The sequence below is a fragment of the Stenella coeruleoalba genome (genome assembly GCF_951394435.1).
Source record: "Stenella coeruleoalba genome assembly, chromosome: 4".
NCBI classification, from domain to species: domain Eukaryota; kingdom Metazoa; phylum Chordata; class Mammalia; order Artiodactyla; family Delphinidae; genus Stenella; species Stenella coeruleoalba.
This window is the reverse complement of record NC_137149.1, coordinates 100,773,400-100,792,950: the sequence shown is the minus strand read 5'-3', so window position 1 is coordinate 100,792,950 and position 19,551 is coordinate 100,773,400. Positions and strand designations below refer to the sequence as shown.

General features: G+C 37.4%; 1 protein-coding gene across 17 annotated transcripts in view; it reads left to right on the top strand.

Annotated features, from left to right (window-relative positions):
- The window catches only part of ADAMTS3 (ADAM metallopeptidase with thrombospondin type 1 motif 3), a 611,755-nt gene that overhangs the window by 539,665 nt on the left and 52,539 nt on the right, over window positions 1-19,551 (top strand). For all 17 annotated transcript variants that reach the window (XM_079921102.1, XM_079921112.1, XM_079921101.1 and 14 more), the window contains one exon: window positions 3,368-3,567. In XM_079921102.1, the coding sequence (XP_079777228.1) occupies window positions 3,368-3,567 (200 nt within the window). The remainder of the gene's footprint in view (window positions 1-3,367; window positions 3,568-19,551) is intronic.

Sequence of the window (19,551 nt, the reverse complement as noted above, 5' to 3'; positions counted from 1 at the left end):
CCTTCGTCCCAGCTTACCCTTCCGACTCTCCGTGTCCTCAAATCCATTCTCTACGTCTGCGTCTTTATTCCTGTCCTGCCCCTACGTTCTTCAGAAACATTTTTTTAAAATATTCCATATATATGTGTTAGCACACGGTATTTATTTTTCTTTTTTTGACTTACTTCACTCTGTATGACAGACTCTAGGTCCATCCACCTCACAGCAACTAACTCAATTTCATTTCTTTTTATGGCTGAGTAATATTCCATTGTATATATGTGCCACATCTTCTTTATCCATTTATCTGTCAATGGATGCTTAGGTTGCTTCCATGTCCTGGCTATTGTAAATAGAGCTGCAATGAGCATTGTGGTACATGACTCTTTTTGAATTATGGTTTTCTCAGGGTATATGCCCAGTAGTGGGATTGCTGGGTCATATGGTAGTTCTATTTGTAGTTTTTTAAGGAACCTCCGTACTGTTCTCCATAGTGGCTGTATCAATTTACATTCCCACCAACAGTGCAAGAGGGTTCCCTTTTCTCCACACCCTCTCCAGCATTCATTGTTTGTAGATTTTTTGATGATGGCCATTCTGACTGGTGTGAGGTCATAATTCATTGTAGTTTTGATTTGCATTTCTCTAATGATTAGTGATGTTGAGCATCCTTTCATGTGTTTGTTGGCAATCTGTATATCTTCCTTGGAGAGAGATACTATGTTCTTGGATTGGAAGAATCAACATTGTGAAAATGATTATACTACCCAAAGCAATCTACAGTTTCAGTGTAATCGCTATCAAACTACCAATGGCATTTTTTACAGAACTAGAACAAATATATTTCACAATTTGTATGGAAACACAAAAGACCTTGAACAGCCAAAGCAATCTTGAGAAAGAAAAACGGAGCTGGAGGAATCATACTCCCTGACTTCAGACTATACTACAAAGCTACAGTAATCAAGACAGTATGACACTGGCACAAAAACAGAACAATAGATCAATGGAACAGGATAGAAAGCCCAGAGATAAACCCACACACATATGGTTACCTTATTTTTGATAAAGGAGGCAAGAATATACAGTGGAGAAAAGACAGCCTCTTCAGTAAGTGGTGCTGGGAAAACTGGACAGCTACATGTAAAAGAATGAAATTAGAACACTCCCTAACACCATACACAAAAATAAACTCAAAATGGATTAAAGACCTAAATGTAAGAAGTATTCTTGATTGAATGAAAGCAATGGTTGAAAGAAAAAGACGTCCTTCTTCCTTCTCAGGTTCCTCATGCAATGAAAAAATAGATTCACTTACCAAAAAACCACCTATTTTAGGAGGGATGCAAAGGCCAAACCAAAGGTATCTTAGAGCAAGATGAACTGTCCTTCTGAAATAAGTATTCAGCCTTCTTCATTGATGCATCAGACTTAATGACATGATGACATTGCTAGTATATTTCCATTGGATACTGCCACTGACAGTTCTGCCAAAAAGAGCCATTTTTAGAACTGGGAGCTCATGTATGAATTTCCTATTTGTACGCTAGCTATCACAACCTTTCACATTCTCAAGTGTGTGAAGAGACTGAGGTTGAATAGTAAAGCTGTTTGCAGGTGTAGTGTCTTGCCCTCAGTGTGGGTTTACAGCTCTTAAAAACAGCTTTTAAGGAAAGATTTCTATTTGATGTGGATGGTGGTGAGAGTTATTTACTTATTGTAGAGCCAGTGTGATTCCCTGATGAGCAGAAAAATCCCAGTTAATGATCTAGCATTTGGGCTTGGGTCAAAGTAAATTACAGTATAGCTTTCAAACCTGAGTAGTCATATTCAGAGGCTGTGCCCATACTTGTAGGGGAGGGTGCTGGTGTTCCTCTATATTTTTTAAAAGTGGAAAGGGTATGAGTGAGATCTTTATTTCTACTACTTCTAGTCCCATGTGGCTAGGGCTTGGTTATCAATCTTCTTGACCAAGAGACACTGCTTTTTCCCCCTCAACTTTACTAACACCACAAAGATGGAGAGGGAAATGCTATTCATTAATGTCAGACATTGCTTCAAATGGCTTACAGGCCTCAGTACAACACTAAGTAAGCCTCCATATAAAGCATGAGTCAGAATTGGTTCTGTCAGACTTCTTTTTAGATATGTGATTGTTTTAGTCATCAAGGCAGTATGTAAAATAAAATCCTTTCCAGGTTTTATATATTTGAAATGGGAATGAGTATTCTTTCAGTTCTGTACCTGCAGTTTTGATTAATAACTTTTATTTTAGTATTCAAATAACATATTTTATTTTTTAATTCACCAAAGCATTTTCTTCACCAAAACTATGGTAATCTGAATCTAGGTAATTAGATAATCTAGATAACTAGAACCTGAAAATGCCTCTCACTCTCTTTCTCTTCAGGTAGATAGATAGATAGATAGGTAGATAGATAGATAGATAGATAGATAGATAGATAGATAGATAGATAGATAGCAGGTAGATAGATAGATAGATAGCAAGCAGGTACATAGATAGATACATAGATGATCTAGAGATATATATGTACATGTATATCTGTATATCTCTCTCTGTGTATTATGTATATGTATATCTGCTTGGAAAGTAAAAGTAATTAAGTTCCCTCCACAGCATAAAATAGTTTATACTTTTATATTCTTCTGTTATAGGTAATTTTCTGACTGAATTTTTACTTTGGTATCTCACGGATTCAGATATACAGCTATCGAAATGGCCTGCTATCCAGATGATGGCCAGTACAAATGTGGAAGACCTATATTGTCTGCCTAGCAGCATTCACTAGAAAACCACACTCATAAGAAATAAAGTAATATATGGTCACTGATAATCATACCACTAAATGCTGTTTGTTGTGTTGCCATTGCTATAATTTGATTTTTAAGTTAAGGCTACTTGAAAAAGAAGCAGTTTAGATTTATGTGATACAAATTCCACACTCCATAATTAAAGTAACTTAACCACTGTAAACTTATCAAGCTGTGAACTTTAAGTTTATAGTCTCCGTTTATTTAATAGCTACTTAGCCCATGTATGTTCTGCACCCTTTGGCTCTGCTCTGAGGATACAGCTGGAGGAAGACTAAATACTCTGTTCCTCCTGGAATAGTCGGTCTGGCTGGTGGCACTGCTTTCTATGCAGTAATATTATTTTGCCCTCAGTGTTGCTGTTCTGTGTTGAATTTATAGGAGGTCTATCTGAACACATGCACTTGCACATTATTTAAGGAATAAACTGAAAAGCTACATCTTGGTGACTATGGATGATAATTATAGTTCCCCAAGAAGATCTTTTTTTGTAAGAAGTTACTAGAAGGCCCATTGGGGAAACTGAAATGCCTGGGTTCCTTTTGTTTCTTAATAGAATCGGATCTGGAAGGCCTTGATGATCTAGGTACTGTTTACAGCAACATTGACCAGCAGTTGAATGAAGCCATGAGGCGACGCAGACACGCGGGAGAAAACGATTACAACATCGAGGTGCTGCTGGGAGTGGATGACTCTGTGGTCCGTTTCCATGGCAAGGAGCACGTCCAAAACTACCTCCTCACCCTGATGAACATTGTGAGTATTGACTCCTTTTTGAGGTTTTTTTGATCTTTTAATTCACTTCCCTTGTTTTGCTAGAGCCTTTTGGAAACCTCTGTGACATCTCCCATGACTGCGCCCCACATCCAAAATGTGTCCATAACTGCATTCAATTCAAATATTGACCTACATATTTAACATACAAGATAGTTCTTTCTAGCATCATTTTGCATCCCAGGATGAGGAGGAATTATTTAGGCCTGCTAACTCTGTGTGGATGCTTATTGTTAGAGCTTTTGAATAGAGCAATGTTTTTCAGCATTACAATTGAAGGTAATATATGTACAAAGCACAGTCAGTTCTTGGCACAAGTGCTGCCCTGGAAGTTATAAAGGACTCTTTTTAAATTTGTTCTTTATGTCTTCTTTATTAGCCTTACTCTTCCCAGAAGAAATTTAGTCAGTATTCTCAAACTGGTGTTCTTTTTTCCTTGTGAACTGGCAGAGAGCAGTTGAGGAGAAATAATATATAAATCATCTACTTCTAAAAGATAATTGAGACTGTAGTATACTTTATTTTATATGTTTTATTTTCTAGAATTGTAAAATACATATTGTATTGACCTGGCAAATTTAGTACCCAAGCCTATTCTCTCTTTCAGCTTTTTGACTTTTAATGTAATTCTTTGGGTATTTTACCTTCTTTTTTTCCATGCTTAAAATTAGATTTCCAACAATTATACTGGAGAAGAAAAATTATTAGTTTTACTTATCATGAGTTTATTCATCCTAATACTGATGCCAATATATTAAAAATATATTTTGTTCATTGAGATGCCAATGTATAAAATTCTACACGTACCATGTCTCTGTGAAATGGAAAATGAATATAGAAACTCAGACACATTTTTATTTGTTCATTGGCACTAATTCCCATTATGAAGACTGATTATCACGCAGAAAACAAATTCCTGTGGAGATGCTGTTTTTACTTGCATTATGCATTGTGCCCCTGGGCTGCTTTCTCCTACCACTAGCGAGGCAGTCAATCAGGATAGACCTAGACCCTAAGGGGTGCTCAGACCTACAGGAGGCTCTTGGAGTAATGCAGCAGAAACTCAATACAGTCCTTGGCCTCACAGTACTTATAATTCAGTCAAGGATAAAAAAAGATGCAAAAAAATGCAAAGATTGAGCGATAAAAGGCATGCTATTGTTAAGATATATCGGGAGGCACTGCATTATAAATTCTTCAAGACTTTAGAGGGAGCGACAGTCATCAAGTTGTGAAGTGTTGAGAGTATTAAACTGGGACTTAGAGGAGGCAGAGGCGTTACCTCTAGCTCTGTACCTGGTTGGCTTCGTGAGCTTAGATAGTTATGTCCCTTCCTGGGGTTTAGTTTCTGTATTCATAAAATTGAAAGACTGTACAAGATGCTCACTATTTCTCTAATTCATCAGGAAGCTGGAGGTTAAATTGGGTCTTTAGGCCTTTGTTTTCGGGGTTTTTTTCATTTGTTTTCTTCAGTTTTTTAAAGGGCACATGGAATTGTAAAGGTTTTCTAGGTAGACTCCATTGACAAGAAAGTAGAAATGAATATAGTATATTCACCAGACAGTAAGCTTAGGTGTCAAGGAATAAAGTGATGCAGTTTTGGTTTTATAACCATCAAAAAAGGACTTTTGTTTTTAATACCATTAAATAGATTAAGTAATAGGCTGAGTCTCTGGCTCAAATACTAGAAATTATTCTAAAGCTAATTGAGCATCAGAGAATGGAACTGGAAAAGAGAAAATAATTTTTCAAACTTAATAAGTTCATTGCATCTGAAGTAATTAATGTAGGTAGAGGTCTTGAGGAGATAATAATAACAGTCCCCCCTTCCCTTCCCAAGTTTAGAGCCAACTGAAAGATATGGTGAACAGACAGATGGAGAATAAATAGTTTTATTATTTATAAGAGCTGAATTGCACGTGACTTAAATTTATAGCCACAAAGATTTTTCTTATTCTAAATCAGTGATTCTCAGTGGAGAGCACTTTGTCCCAGCCCCTTCCATCAGGGATATTTGGCAATGTTTGGAGACATTTTTGGTTGTCATAACTGGGAAGGGATGCTACTGCCACTAGTAGGAGATAAACCACCTACAACACAAGGGCAGCCCTACACAATAAAGGAATATGAACTATCCAGTCTAAAACGTCAACAGTGCTAAGGTTTAGAAACCTTGTTCTAAATTAGACAATCTTACTCACAACCCCCCATCTCTATCTGACTGGATAATTTCAGGTCTCCTTTATAGGACAGGTAGAGAGCTTTAAGCATGACAGATAGAAGACTGAATATCTTTCTTCCCCCCCCCCATTGCCCTATTGTAGACTGTTAGATCTACAGCACTGAGATGAGCATGCCTTATCTCAAATTTATCAATTAAATCAGAGTTGGAGGCATGAAGAAAACCAATAATGATATTCTAATGAAACTACCTCATGGAAATTTGAAGCCAAGAAAATTGGGTTTTTTCCCTAACGATGTTAGAATAATTATTAACTCCTATGCTAGCCATTTTATGACTTCCTGTGGTTATCTAAAATCATGGCTCACTAAACTCAAGCCCTACACAAACACGGAGGCTTTCTTTACATGCCACATAGGTTCAGACAGAAACTGTAGAAGAAATTGACAGCAAAAAGTGTATTTCCTTGCACCGATATGGGGAGAAACGTGTCCCTATGGTAGAGGAAAAGCACAGTTTCCGTTAGTCTCCTTTGGTATCTCTACCTTAGTTAACTAGTCAGCAAATACACTCTTCTTTTAGTTTACCTGGTAGTCAAATATAGTCTCCATATCAAACCCAGGTGATATTTACCACATAGTTCCTGAACCAAGGGAGTACTTTGAGGTCCCAGTGATTTGCTTCATGGTTGTCTCTTTAATTTAAACTGAACTTCATACTTTCTTATCTTGAAAAGGGTTCTTAAATTATTAAATGTTAAACATATGTTTAGTGAAAGAATGGATAAATGAACAAAAGAGTGTAAAGAACATAGAGGTAGATTATGAACAATCTTGAGAGCAGAAACTTTGGACTTGAAATAAGAGGGTATAAATGACAAATGAAGGCTTTAATGAGCTTAACAATATTATGAAAGCAGTGTTTAGGAAGTAAATTAGCATTTATTGGGTGTCTATATTTTTTTTAAGTATATTGCAAGATGGGAATTATTATTACCTTTTTTTTCTAGAGGAAACAGAGGCTTTAAAATGTCAATAAAATTGAGGTAAATTTTTTAAATTATTTGAAGGTTGTAAAAGAGTCTCAGATAATGATAATGTGGTGATGGTAACCATCAAAAGAAGACAGGGTGGAGCTTCTGTGTTGGTGAACACATCACAGTGCTGGGAGGGTGAAAGCCTGGAAAGAGCATGGAAGCTCTGTACCCCTCCCCCAAGACCTTGCCTTATGCATCTCTTCCATTTGGCTGTTCCTGAGCTGCATCCTTTATTTTAAACACCTGTAAATGTGTAGAAGGCGGCAGACTATAGAGGAAAGGCAAGACAGTCTTGGGTCTAAGCCTGCCCAAGGTGAGAGGCCTTGTAGGTACAAGTAGCAACTTCCCAATACCTCGGTTTCCTCACCAGTGCGATGGGGATAGCAGTCCTATGCTCACAGGAGAGTTCTAAAGAAGAAAGGAGAGTGTGAACATAGCATGTCTAGAACTGAGAAGGTGCTTGACAGATGGCCAGTTGATATTTGCTCAACTGTCGTGGGAGATCTAAATAAGGAGCACAGCCTCTCACCCGCATTTGATGCCCCTGATTTTCCCAGACTCTCAGGGCAGAAAACACCAAGGGATTTTCTCAGGGTGATGTATGGAGCCTGGGATGGAGCCCCATCTCAGCCCCCATTCTCATGAACCCTGTTCCCTTTTGCCACTGATGATCCTGGATCAGCATCTGGAGAGAAAGGGATGCAGACCTCACTGAGCTGGTTTCATTGTCAAGAATAACCTGGAGAGGGGGGCAGGCACAAAGCCTTGCTCCCTTCCTGGGACCATTTTCTCCAAAAAGTAAGAGTCTTACACTACTGGAGGAGGTGCAGCAAAGCCTGTTGTGTCCAGGGAATAGACAAAGACTCGTTGCGTCTAGGGGATGGGTAGAAGAAAAAACTCTACCCCAGTGTTTAGGGCAGAAACAGGTCTTGGGGGAAGCAGCTGCCATGCTGTGAGAACACTCAAGCATCTCTGTGGAGAGACTCATGTGAAGAATAACTGATACCTCTGGCCAACAGCCAGCATCACTTTGCCATCTGTACAGGTAAGCCACCTTAAAGGTGAAATCCAAGATATGAAAACAACCTAATTGTCAAGCCATGGATGAATGAATAAAGAAAATGAGGTTTATACACAAAATGGAATATTATTCCGCCTTAAAGAGAAGAAAATCCTGCTACTGGCAACAACATGATGGAATTGGAGGCCATTATGCTAAATGAAATAAGCCAGACACAAAAAGACAAATACTGCATAATCTCACTTATATGTGGAATCTAAAATATTCAAACTTACAGAAGCAGAGACTAGAATGATAATTGCCAGGGAGCAGAGGGAGTAGGAAAATGAGGAGGAGATGGTCACAGAGTACAAAGTTTCAATTACACAAAACAAGTTCTGGAGATCTACTATGTAGCATATTGCCTATAGCTTACAATACTATATTGTATACTTATAATTTTCTAGGTGTTCTTACCACAAAAAAAGTAATTAATAATAAAGGAGCAGGAGGAAACTTTGGGAGGTGATGGATGTGTCTATAGTCTTGATGGTGATGTTAGTTTCGTGGGTGTGTATTTATTCCCAAACTCATTGAGTTATATACATTAAATATGTACAGATTTTTACATGTCAATCATACTTCAATAAAGTGGCTTTAAAAAATAATAAAATGAAAAACAAAAGTGGAATCCTTATATCTTTTGACCCCAGTCAAGCCTTCAGTTGAACAGCCCCAGCTGACATCTGACTTAGACTTCATGAGAAAAACCAAGCTAGAATCACCCAGCCAAGTTTTGCTTCCACATTCCTGACCCATGGAAAGTGTGAGAGAATAAATTATTGCCTCTGCTTTAACAAGGTAGAAGGAGGAGGAGGTAGGGTTATTGGGAGGTGAAACTTGTTTAGAAAATTTGTTATATTTAATTTTAACTCAGATTAATCATAGTTTAAGTGTAACCAAGGAGAACACTTAAAACACAATATATTATATGTCACGAGTAATGTTAAAGAGCTTTGGTTTATCTGCTGTTTTAGATTAACCATACTAGTTGCCACCTCTTTGGCACAAATATGTTTTGTTTTAGGGCCATATTGCCTAATGATAGTGGTGACTGTGCCTATGAATGTGGTTAAGTTCCATAGGTGATTTGTTGTGCAAATCTGGGGATTTGAACACTGGAAAGACAGCTCACTAAGTTAGCACTTTTCTCTGGGGGCTCAAGGGTCAAGTGAACAGGTCTGAACAGGCCCCAGATGATTTTGATATGACTCCTTAAGAGGGGACAGATGCTCTCCACCCATCCCACAGCTCCTTTGCGAAAGAATCAGTGAAGGCGAGAATTGTCCATTGCCTTCCATCTCCTTTTATTTTTAACTCTTCCCTTTTGTAGATCTCGAAATTTCTCCCAGACTCATCTATAAAGAAAAAATGAACAGATATGAATATATTTTAAAAGAGCATGACTAACGCCCATTCTTAGATTATTCAGAAGATTTTTATATTTCAAATAAAAGATGTGATATATAGTTAAGTCTTTTTTAGGATCTCGTGTCATATCTTGTTATACTGAGAGATTTTCATTTTACTATTTTGTAACATTGCTGACTTGCTGGGAAAGTGGTTCTCAGCTGTGGAACATATCTCCTTCTACAAATGTTGATCCATTGCCTACTATGGGCAAGGCTTACCTTAGACGTAGGGTATAAATATCCCAATGAACACAATAGAAATTCTCTGCCCTCTTGGTGCTTGGACTAGGAGAAAAGTAATAGTCAAAAGAAGAAATAAATGTGTAATATTTGGTAGTAATAACTGCCAAGAGGAAGTATAGATAAGAGTAGAGGGATATTGTTGAGGAGAGAGAAGGAGGGACTACTTTGAATAGGAAGTTAGGGAAAGCATCTCTGACATATCATGTAGGCAGAGATACAGGCATTCTGTGAGGAAGAGAAACAGGCAAAAAACTGAAGAAAGAGTGGTCTGGTCTGATGAATCATGAACTGTAAGAAAAAAGCTGCAGAATCAAGAAAAAGCTACCAAGTCAGGAGTGTTTGGGATACAGACTTAAGAGTTATTGTTTTTCAAGCGTAATGGGTAATTTTGATGAACACCCCTAGTTAAAAATCACAGTAGGACAATAAAGGACAAGAACTGAGAGGAGAGAATGGGGGGGAAATCTTTGACAATAAAGAAATAGAAAGGAAATTCCTTAGAATGAAAAATGTAAGTAATTAAACTATCCTGGAAATTTCCCCAAAATTTTGTTTTTCTTTGTATCTTGATAGCCAAACACTGTTGGCAGAAATTTGTTATCTGAGCTACCGTGAAGCTCAGCTTACTGAACTCTGAGTCTTCTAGGCTGGTAAGAACTTTTTCTTGAGCTGAATATAGTTTTCTTTTTAAAGTCTTTTGACTTGTTAATTACTAACTCAAGAGCTTTACGCCCTTATACTATTTCTTTTTTATGAGATATGTCTTAACTGCTGCAGGGGAAAACATAAACCTTGCTGAGAGGAAAACCAGTGAAATGAAAGGAATAGGTACCAGGTCTTCTTTCTTAATATATGATGGAAAAGAATGGTTCCTGGCAATATTCTGAAGGTAAAAGGAGGAAATGCCCTAAAAATATTTTAAATGGTCTTGACTTACAATCATAAAAGGCGAGGTGGAAGGCTATTTAATGATCAAGAACAAAAGAAAGTAGAATTTCAAAGACTAATTCTATCATATAAATTTTTCATCGCTGAAGTCTAATGTCCTATAACTCAAGCAAGGTTCATGAAGCTCCTTCTACGAAATCAGTTTAGTGTGATTTACTATAATAGAAGTCTCTTTTCTAATGTGTTTGTCTTTTCAGCCATTTGTTCTCTCTGCCGGAGGTCCTTAGGTAAAAGTTACCATTGATATGTCCTAGCATAGAATCACACTTTAGAACACAGGAGGAAACAATAGAGGTGATCCTCTCTAACATTTCCTTTTTGAAGATTATGGAGATTGAGGATAATTGGTAGGTTACTTACCTAGTGTCAAGTACCTAGTTGCAGGGCCAGGCTGGTTTTGTCTCTGGCTCCCATTTTAATTCCACGTCACTTCAACATTTATGTTAATAGTCATTAGTACACAGTTTTCAAAAATATATTTGAAGGACACTTTGTGATGAGAATTGAAGAACATATGTACTCATTAATGCTTCGGATGGGCCACTCAAAAAAGTAGGCTATAATGTTAACTGCTGTGTAACATCATAGTGACTTGCAGGAGTGAAGAAAATCCTGCTGACTTTTACTCTTTTCTTAATTTTCTGGCCTGGTCCATAATCATCACCTCAAACCTCAAAACTCCAACTAATCAAAATAATACAGCAGTCATAATGTATGTATTAGTAGATAAGAACAATGGTTTTGACTTTTTTTAGAGTCTTGGATTTATTTATGAATTTGAGGCAAACCATGAAAATTGTACTTAAGGGGAAAATAACACTTACCGTTTAAGAAAAACAAAGCCCACTTGAAACTCATCTAGGTTAAGAACCCTGTTGTAGACCCAAATTAAAGTAGCTCCCAATTGCCAAATCTGAGATAATATGAGCAAAAAAAAAAAAAATGATAATAATGAATTATAATACATACAACAAAAGAAAGTCTCTATATTTTAAACTTTTATTGGAGTATAGTTACTTTAAAGGTTGCGTTAGTTTCTATTGTACAGCAAAGTGAATCAGCTATATGTATACATATATCCCCTCTTTTTTGGATTTCTTTCCCATTTAGGTCACCACAGAGCATTGAGTAGAATTCCCTGTGCTGTACAGTAGGTTCTCATTATCTATTTTATACATGGTATCAATAGTGTATATATGTCAATCCCAATCTCCCAATTCATCCCACCACCACCCCTTTACCCCTTGGTAGCCATACGTTTGTTCTCTATGTCCATGTCTCTATTTCTGCTTTGTAAATAAGATGGTCTATACCAGTTTTTTCAGATTCCACATATATGCGTTAATATACAATATTTCTTTTTCTCTTTCTGACTTACTTCACTCTGTGTGACAGACTCTAGGTCCATCCACGTCTCTACAAATGACCCAATTTCGTTACTTTTTATGGCTGAGTAATATTCCATTGTATGTACGTACCACATCTTCTTTTATCTGTTCCTCTGTTGATGGACATTTAGGTTGTTTCCATGTCCTGGCTATTGTAAACAGTGCTAAAATGAACATTGAGGTGCATGTGTCTTTTTGAATTATGGTTTTCTCTAAATGTAAGGCCAGACACTATAAAATTCTTAGAGGAAAACATAGGCAGAACACTCTTTGACATAAATCACAGCAAGATCTTTTTTTTTTTTTTTTTTTTTTGCGGTACGAGGTCCTCTCCCGTTGTGGAGCACAGGCTCCAGACGCTCAGGCTCAGTGGCCATGGCTCACAGGCCCAGCCGCTCCGCGGCATGTGGGATCCTCCCGGACCGGGGCACGAACCCGTGTCCCCTGCATCGGCAGGCAGACTCTCAACCACTGCGCCACCAAGGAAGCCCAGCAAGATCTTTTTTGACACACCTCCTAGAGTAATGAGAATAAAAACAAAAATAAAAAAATGGGACCTAATGAAACTTAATTAAAAGCTTTTGCACAGCAAAGGAAACCATAAACAAGACGAAAAGACAGCCCTCATAATGGGAGAAAATATTTGCAAATGAAGCAATGGACAAAGGATTTATCTCCAAAATATACAAACAGCTCATGTAGCTCAATATCAAAAAAAACAAACAACCCAATCCAAAAATGGGCAGAAGCCCTAAATAGACATTTCTCCAAAGAAGACATACAGATGGCCAACAGACACAAGAAAAAATGCTCAACATCACTCATTATTAGAGAAATGAAAATCAAAACTACAATGAGGTATCATCTTAACACCAGTCAGAATGGCCATCATCACAAAATCTGCAAACAGTAAATGCTGGAGAGGGTGTGGAGAAAAGGGAACCCTCTTGCACTGTTGGTGGGAATGTAAATTGGTACAGCCACTATGGAGAACAGTACGGAGGTTCCTTAAAAAACTAAAAATAGACCTACCATACGACCCACCAATCCCACTGCTGGGCATATACACACAAGAAATTGTTGTGAGTTAATACTGATGCAAATAAATGACTATGTAAATTATTGCCTAATATAATATAATAATTGACTAAGTAAATGGGGGACATTTCTTCCCTGTAGTAGAACTCCATCTAATAAATGTAGCAGAAATGATAGAAATTTTAAAAATTGCTAATTGCCAAAGACGACAGTAATAATTTTTGCAGAGAAGTACCATCAACGAATGACAGTGGACGAAAATATAATGAGAAATCGGGTATATACATAGTCTCAAAGTATCTCCTCACAAAGGACTTATTAATCACAAAGGGAAAATGAGTAACTTTACATTTGTGAAACCTGGCAGACAGCATCTTAACCACGGGGTCAAAGTTAATCTTACCCCTAATGAGTCACATTAACATCCTGTGCTCTAGAGGGCACAATATCACTTCTGTGCTATTATAGCTCATAACAGAATTTAATCATGAGGAGCCATCAGAATAACTCAGATTGAGGGGCATTCTACAAACTAACTGACCAGTAATCTTCAAAGCTCTCCGGGTCAGGAAAGAAAAACTGAGGAACTGTCCCAGATTCAGGAAGACTAAGAAGATACGGCAACCGAATGGCATAGATTGGATCATGGACCAAATAAAGGATATTAGTGGGACAGTTGACAAAATGTTAAGTGGGTCTTTAGATTAGTTAATTGTATCACATTAATATTAATTTTCTAGATTTGTACTGTATACTGTGATTTTGGTAAATGTTAGCATTTGAAGAACCTGGGTGAAGGGTTTGTGGAAATTCTTTGTTCTATATTTTCACCCTTTTTTGTAAGTCTGAAATTATTTCAGAATGAAATTAAAGATAAAATTAAATGCATTAAAAGAAGCCCTTATTTGATTTTTCCCTTGTTTAATTTACTGTGCTTTTAACTCTTAAAGGTTATAATATAAAATGATATTTTGGGGAGACTTCAATTATGGGTAGAGATAGGTTGTCAGAGAGAGTGATTTGTGTATTTTTGCTAACCACAACATGAGAAGATATGCAATGAATATGTGATATAATAGTAAATAAAATCAATATTGAAATATTGAAAACCATTACTCTTAAACATCAACTTTCATTAAAGCATAAGTGACATACAATATGTATTTTAAGTGTACCAGTTTGATGAAGTTTTATTAAAAATTATATTTTTTTTGTTTCAGCCTAGTTTTCTTCCAGATACCTTCAGAGTTGAGAGCAAACAAATTAAGTCTTGACTGTCTGTCCTTCCTTTTCTCAGTAAACGACTCTCTTAGGCACTCAGTTATTCAAACCAGAGACCTAATATGATAGAGATGCTTTTCCCCCTTGGGGATGTACTTTACTAGGGGAAATTAGGTTTGTAAATTAGTATGTATAAAGCAATCTAGAAAGTGCTAATTGATTGAAAGAAACTATAGATTCTGTGCTATGGAGGAAGAATATTAGAGATGTCTTTGAAGTAGAGGAATGAGGAAGGATATGAGGAACAAGTGTGCTTGAACTAGGCCTTGAATGTTAGTTAGAAATTAGGTCTTTGAAGATGAATGACAGGGAATTCCAGACAGAGAAGATAGTTGAATATTCAAAGCTCCAAAAAGATGCATAGTATATACTTGAATTTGGCTACATATAGGTTGCATGAAGGAAATTAATGCAAAATAAGAAAATGAAGATAGATAGCAATTACAGAACTTCGCAGAGAGGTTTCTCTTCTTCGTTTAGTTCTGTTTAAAAACTAGTTATTGAGCCAATAGTAGGTGGATATTTACTGTGTTTAAGACATTGGGAGAATATAAAGAAATTCTTGGCAGGTTAAGACCATGAAGCACAGAGTTCGGTAAAGGTGATGAAATGAAGACTGCTCTTCTAAATGTTAGTTTGATTTGAAGGAAATACAAGCTGGTGCTAGAGGATCATGCCATTTTGCTGTTGTTGCTGGAACTGGTTAGTGTTTTACCAAATTATTGAGTGAAAGACAATTAAAAGGACATAAAAGACATATGTTCCATCTACTCTAATCCTTTTGGAAGCTAGAATTTCCCTCAGTCACTACAACACCTAACTAGCATTTACCATGATTTGTCTTGGCTCTGGGAATCATTGGCACTTTTCTTTCTTCACATATTCACTTTTACACATTTTGGTGATGAAGGTTGAAGGCATCACTATCTTATTGTTATCCTTTCTTTGTCTCTTGCAATGCTTTCCTTTTTAATATATCCATTTATGATAGGATAAAGGAAAGGTTAGAGAAGTATTAAGATTCCAAGATTGACTAAAATTTAACCCACCTAACTTGCTTCCAAAAGCAATCCAAAAAGTAGATCCTGTGTTGGTTTTCACAGTTGTTAATAAATTGGCATCAGAATTTGAAATCCACATATATTGGGACTACTGGGCAAAATATCACATGAATATAATTTGTGTAAAAGTGAACCTATTCATTAAACATTTATTGAACCATCAGTACAATGATCCCTGCCGTCAAGAAGCTTATAATATAAAAGAAAAACCAAGAGTCATGAGATTTCCCATTTGGAAGAACCATAAAAAGCATATTATTATGATCCCGTCACTTTATAGATGACGAAATAACAGCATAAGTATTCTATACTGTTTCGGTTACAGTGGTTATTGTTCGTCAGAAGAAATAAGTTATGTTGGCTTCAGAAAACCTCATCTTTTCACAATTTCTTTTGTGTTCAGAACCAAGGCAATGGGTAATAGGTATCCTGGCAATTAAAATCCACCTTCATGCCTTTGTTCTTTGGTCTCTCCAAAATAACTTCTTCCCATTGTTCTTTCCTCCCCCTGCATCCCCATTTTTCTTTTCTGGTAACGTTTCATTTATCAAGATCAGGATCAAATATCAACTCCCGTGAACCTTAAACAAATCATCCCCTCCTTATTATAAAATGTGTGAATTCCCTGGCAGCAGCTCTCTGATAGGTTGTTTGCTCCTTGGGTGCAGTTACTACACATTATTAAGCTTCATATTTACAATGTCTAAAACACTGTCTGCCACATTGCCACATCCAATAAAATTTTAACTGGCTTAGTATTTTAACAAATATTTTAATGCTATATACCAAGCATTTAGTTGGGAACACAAAAGACAGAAATTCAGATTACAAATTGGTGGGGAAATCAAATAAACACATCAAAGATTGTGATAAGAGCTATGCAGGGAACGAACAGTTTGCTTGGAAAGGGAATAACAGGACTAATGGGTGATAGGGATTATACATAGACAAGATGATCAAGAAACTCTTCTCCCAAGAAATGATGGTTAAATTGAGATTTAAAATGAAAGAAAGAGCCAGTCATTTAACAAGGACAAGTGTTTTAGTTACAAAAAGAAAGCCAGTGTGGCTTGAGTCCAGTGTACAAGGAGTCAGGTGCAGCTTGAAGAACAGGGCAAGCACCTTTCAGGTCAGGTCATGGGAGGAGATTGAATTCAATTTTAAGCAAATTCATGGAAAGCCATTGAAAGTGTCTTTCTGTGTTGTAAAGAATAGATGGCAGCGATCTAGGGACAATGAAGCCAGATCAATTAGAAATCAACTGTAGATGTCTAGGCAAGAGAAGATGGTTTACTGGACAGTGGTGATTGCAATAATAAGGGGGTATTGATAGTAGAATCAATAGAATTTGTCAGTGGATCAAATAGGGGGCTGAAGGAAAGGGAGGAATCCGCCATGATTTACACTGTTCTGGTTTGAATACTGCTGGATGATGGTGCCATTCATGTAGATGGGGTAGTCTATGAAAAAAAAAATAGATTGTGTGGAATCAAAGTTAATGATGAAATCTTTGAAGATGTTTGCAATTATCTAGTTTCAGGTCTAGATTCAAAAGAATGATTTAATGTTGTTAAGGATGGAGGCTTATACGACTACCAACTAAATTTTAGCCTTTGCTCTGTGCCTGGTGCTGTGCTAAATACTCCACAAGAATTATAGAAAATTCTTCAACTATGAAATATGTTCATTTTCAGTCCTAGTTCGTAAATTAAGAGATTGAGATTTAGAGAGTTTAGGTGACCTTTCCAGAGTCAGACAGCTAATAGGTGGCACAACCAAGACTTGAGCCAGTACAGATCTTTCTGCCTTCAGAGTCCAGTACTCTTCCTCCTTAAGATTCACTACCTCTTGTTGCAAAATCGAGGCACTTTGTATATCCATTGCCAAATAAAACTCTGATGTCTTTCCTTTACTCATTCCTGTGTCTTGTTAGAATACCATTCAAGTCATTGAAGTTGAGAATTCAGTTACTTGTCTGGTTGAATTGAATCAGCTAGCAATCTAGTTTAAGATTCTCCCTAACAGGGTGATAAAGCAGATTCTGCACTTAAGGGTGTGGGTTGTTTTCTTTCAATGTGCCAGGTATTCCCTGTCACCAACACTTCGCTGTGGCAGGTATCCTTGTCATTTGCTAAGATCTGTGAAGTGATCTGGGTCTGTTGTGCCCTGCAGAGAATTGAGTCAATGCCTTAATCTCAGGATTAACCAAAAGAAAACAATTCATTTAAAAGGATGGCTCCCAGTATGAAAAAAAATCTTGTAATTACAAGTACCCACTGATAATTAAAAGAGAATTCAATTTTTTCGTATACTGAAATTGGCCATCTGTGATGGACAATGAACTAGTAATTCACAGATGTGTTTTCTGGACATGGCAAGCTTCCCTACTTAATACTCTTACAAGAAAATTTATACTCCGTGAAAGTACTCTAGTCCTAACAGAGCATTAATGGACTTATTCAACGGTTAGCAAATAAATGTGGTTATTCGTTACTTAGTGATGATTCAGTCTCTACACTGCTTTTAATTTCTTAACTAGTGTTTCTGAAAATGCTGAATGTGAGTGCAAGGCAGATTTATCTGGGAAGTATACATGTTCAGGCAACTTGAGCAAATCATGCAGCAGTTTTCTGTTTTGGGTTATTATCTTTAATCCATTTTTTACAATTGAATTCACATCAGTCCTGTAGACATTTATTCACCTAGCATACATACCCTCCCATAGGCCAAATCCTGTTAGCTTCTAGGGAGGCAAAAATTAATAAAATTTAGCTCCTTTTCACAAGAAGCTAATTCTAGCAGTGAAATAAATCAAGAAATAATAATTAAAAGTGATAGTTTCTTCAGAAGATTCAGCCACGGGCTTCCCTGGTGGCGCAGTGGTTGAGAGTCTGCCTGCCAATGCAGGGGACACGGGTTCGTGCCCCCGTCCGGGAAGATCCCACATGCCGCAGAGCGGCTGGGCCCGTGAGCCATGGCCGCTGAGTCTGCGCGTCCGGAGCCTGTGCTCTGCAACGGGAGAGGCCACAACAGTGACAGGCCCGCGTACCAGAAAAAAAAAAAAAAAAAAAAAGATTCAGCCACGAAGTACTGTGTAAACATTAATTGAAAAGAAGGAGATGTGGTTTGGCAAATAATGCCATTGGCAAATGAAATCTTCATAGAGGATGTGCCACCTGAGTTGGACTTTAAAGACTGAATTGGCATTTCCCAGCTAGAAAAAGAGAAGATGGGTTTTGGAAGATGGGGAACAGATTTTAAAAGGATTCTAAAAGTGGTAGCTCATAATGCCTTTGGAGCCACTGGAGGTGTGTCTTTAGGTGAAATTGAAGAGTATTTAGGGGAGATGGCAGATGAGGCTGAGTAGAGCATCTGCGGCTACCTTTAGAAAAATGTAGGTGCCATCCCAAGGAGTTTGAATTTCACCTTGCTAATGACGAGAGTTTATGAAAAGGGTTTTAAAGAAGATTAGTCTGTGTTTGAAAAAGAGAATTCTGGATGAATTTGAATGATTTGGAGGAAGAGACTCTGTTAGACACTGTGCTATAAATATAGACACATAGTATCTAAGTGCCAGAATTAGGGGACAAACCATAGTTCATCTGGCTGCAAACTGCATATGGTTTATACCACCCCTCCCTGCCTCAACAAATTGCCTTAATGTCTCCAATGTGGACTGAACACACCAGGTCACAGAGACACTTTGGAGTAATCACACATCAGTTCAGCTGCCCCTTAGATAAACATGTACGCCTTCCCTGGAATATGCTGGACCTGTCATTCTGGAACACAGTCCCTTCAACACAGGTTAAATTAATATGATATCCACACAGTGTTGCTGCTTCAGAGGGCCCTTTGATTTTTTTTCTTTTAGATTTATTTATTTTATCCAAAAAATCTTTTACCATCTTTATTGGAGTATAATTGCTTTACAATGGTGTGTTACTTTCTGCTTTATAACAAAGTGAATCAGTTATACATATACATATGTCCCCATATCTCTTCCCGCTTGCGTCTCCCTCCCTCCCACCCTCCCTATCCCACCCCTCTAGGTGGTCACAAACCACCTAGCTGATCTCCCTGTGCTATGCGGCTGCTTCCCACTAGCTATCTATTTTACGTTTGGTAGTGTATATATGTCCATGCCTCTCTCTCGCTTTGTCACAGCTTACCCTTCCCCCTCCGCATATCCTCAAGTCCATTCTCTAGTAAGTCTGCATCTTTATTCCCATCTTGCCCCTAGGTTCTTCAGAAGCATTTTTTTTTAGATTCCATATATACGTGTTAGCATATGATATTTGTTTTTCTCTTTCTGAC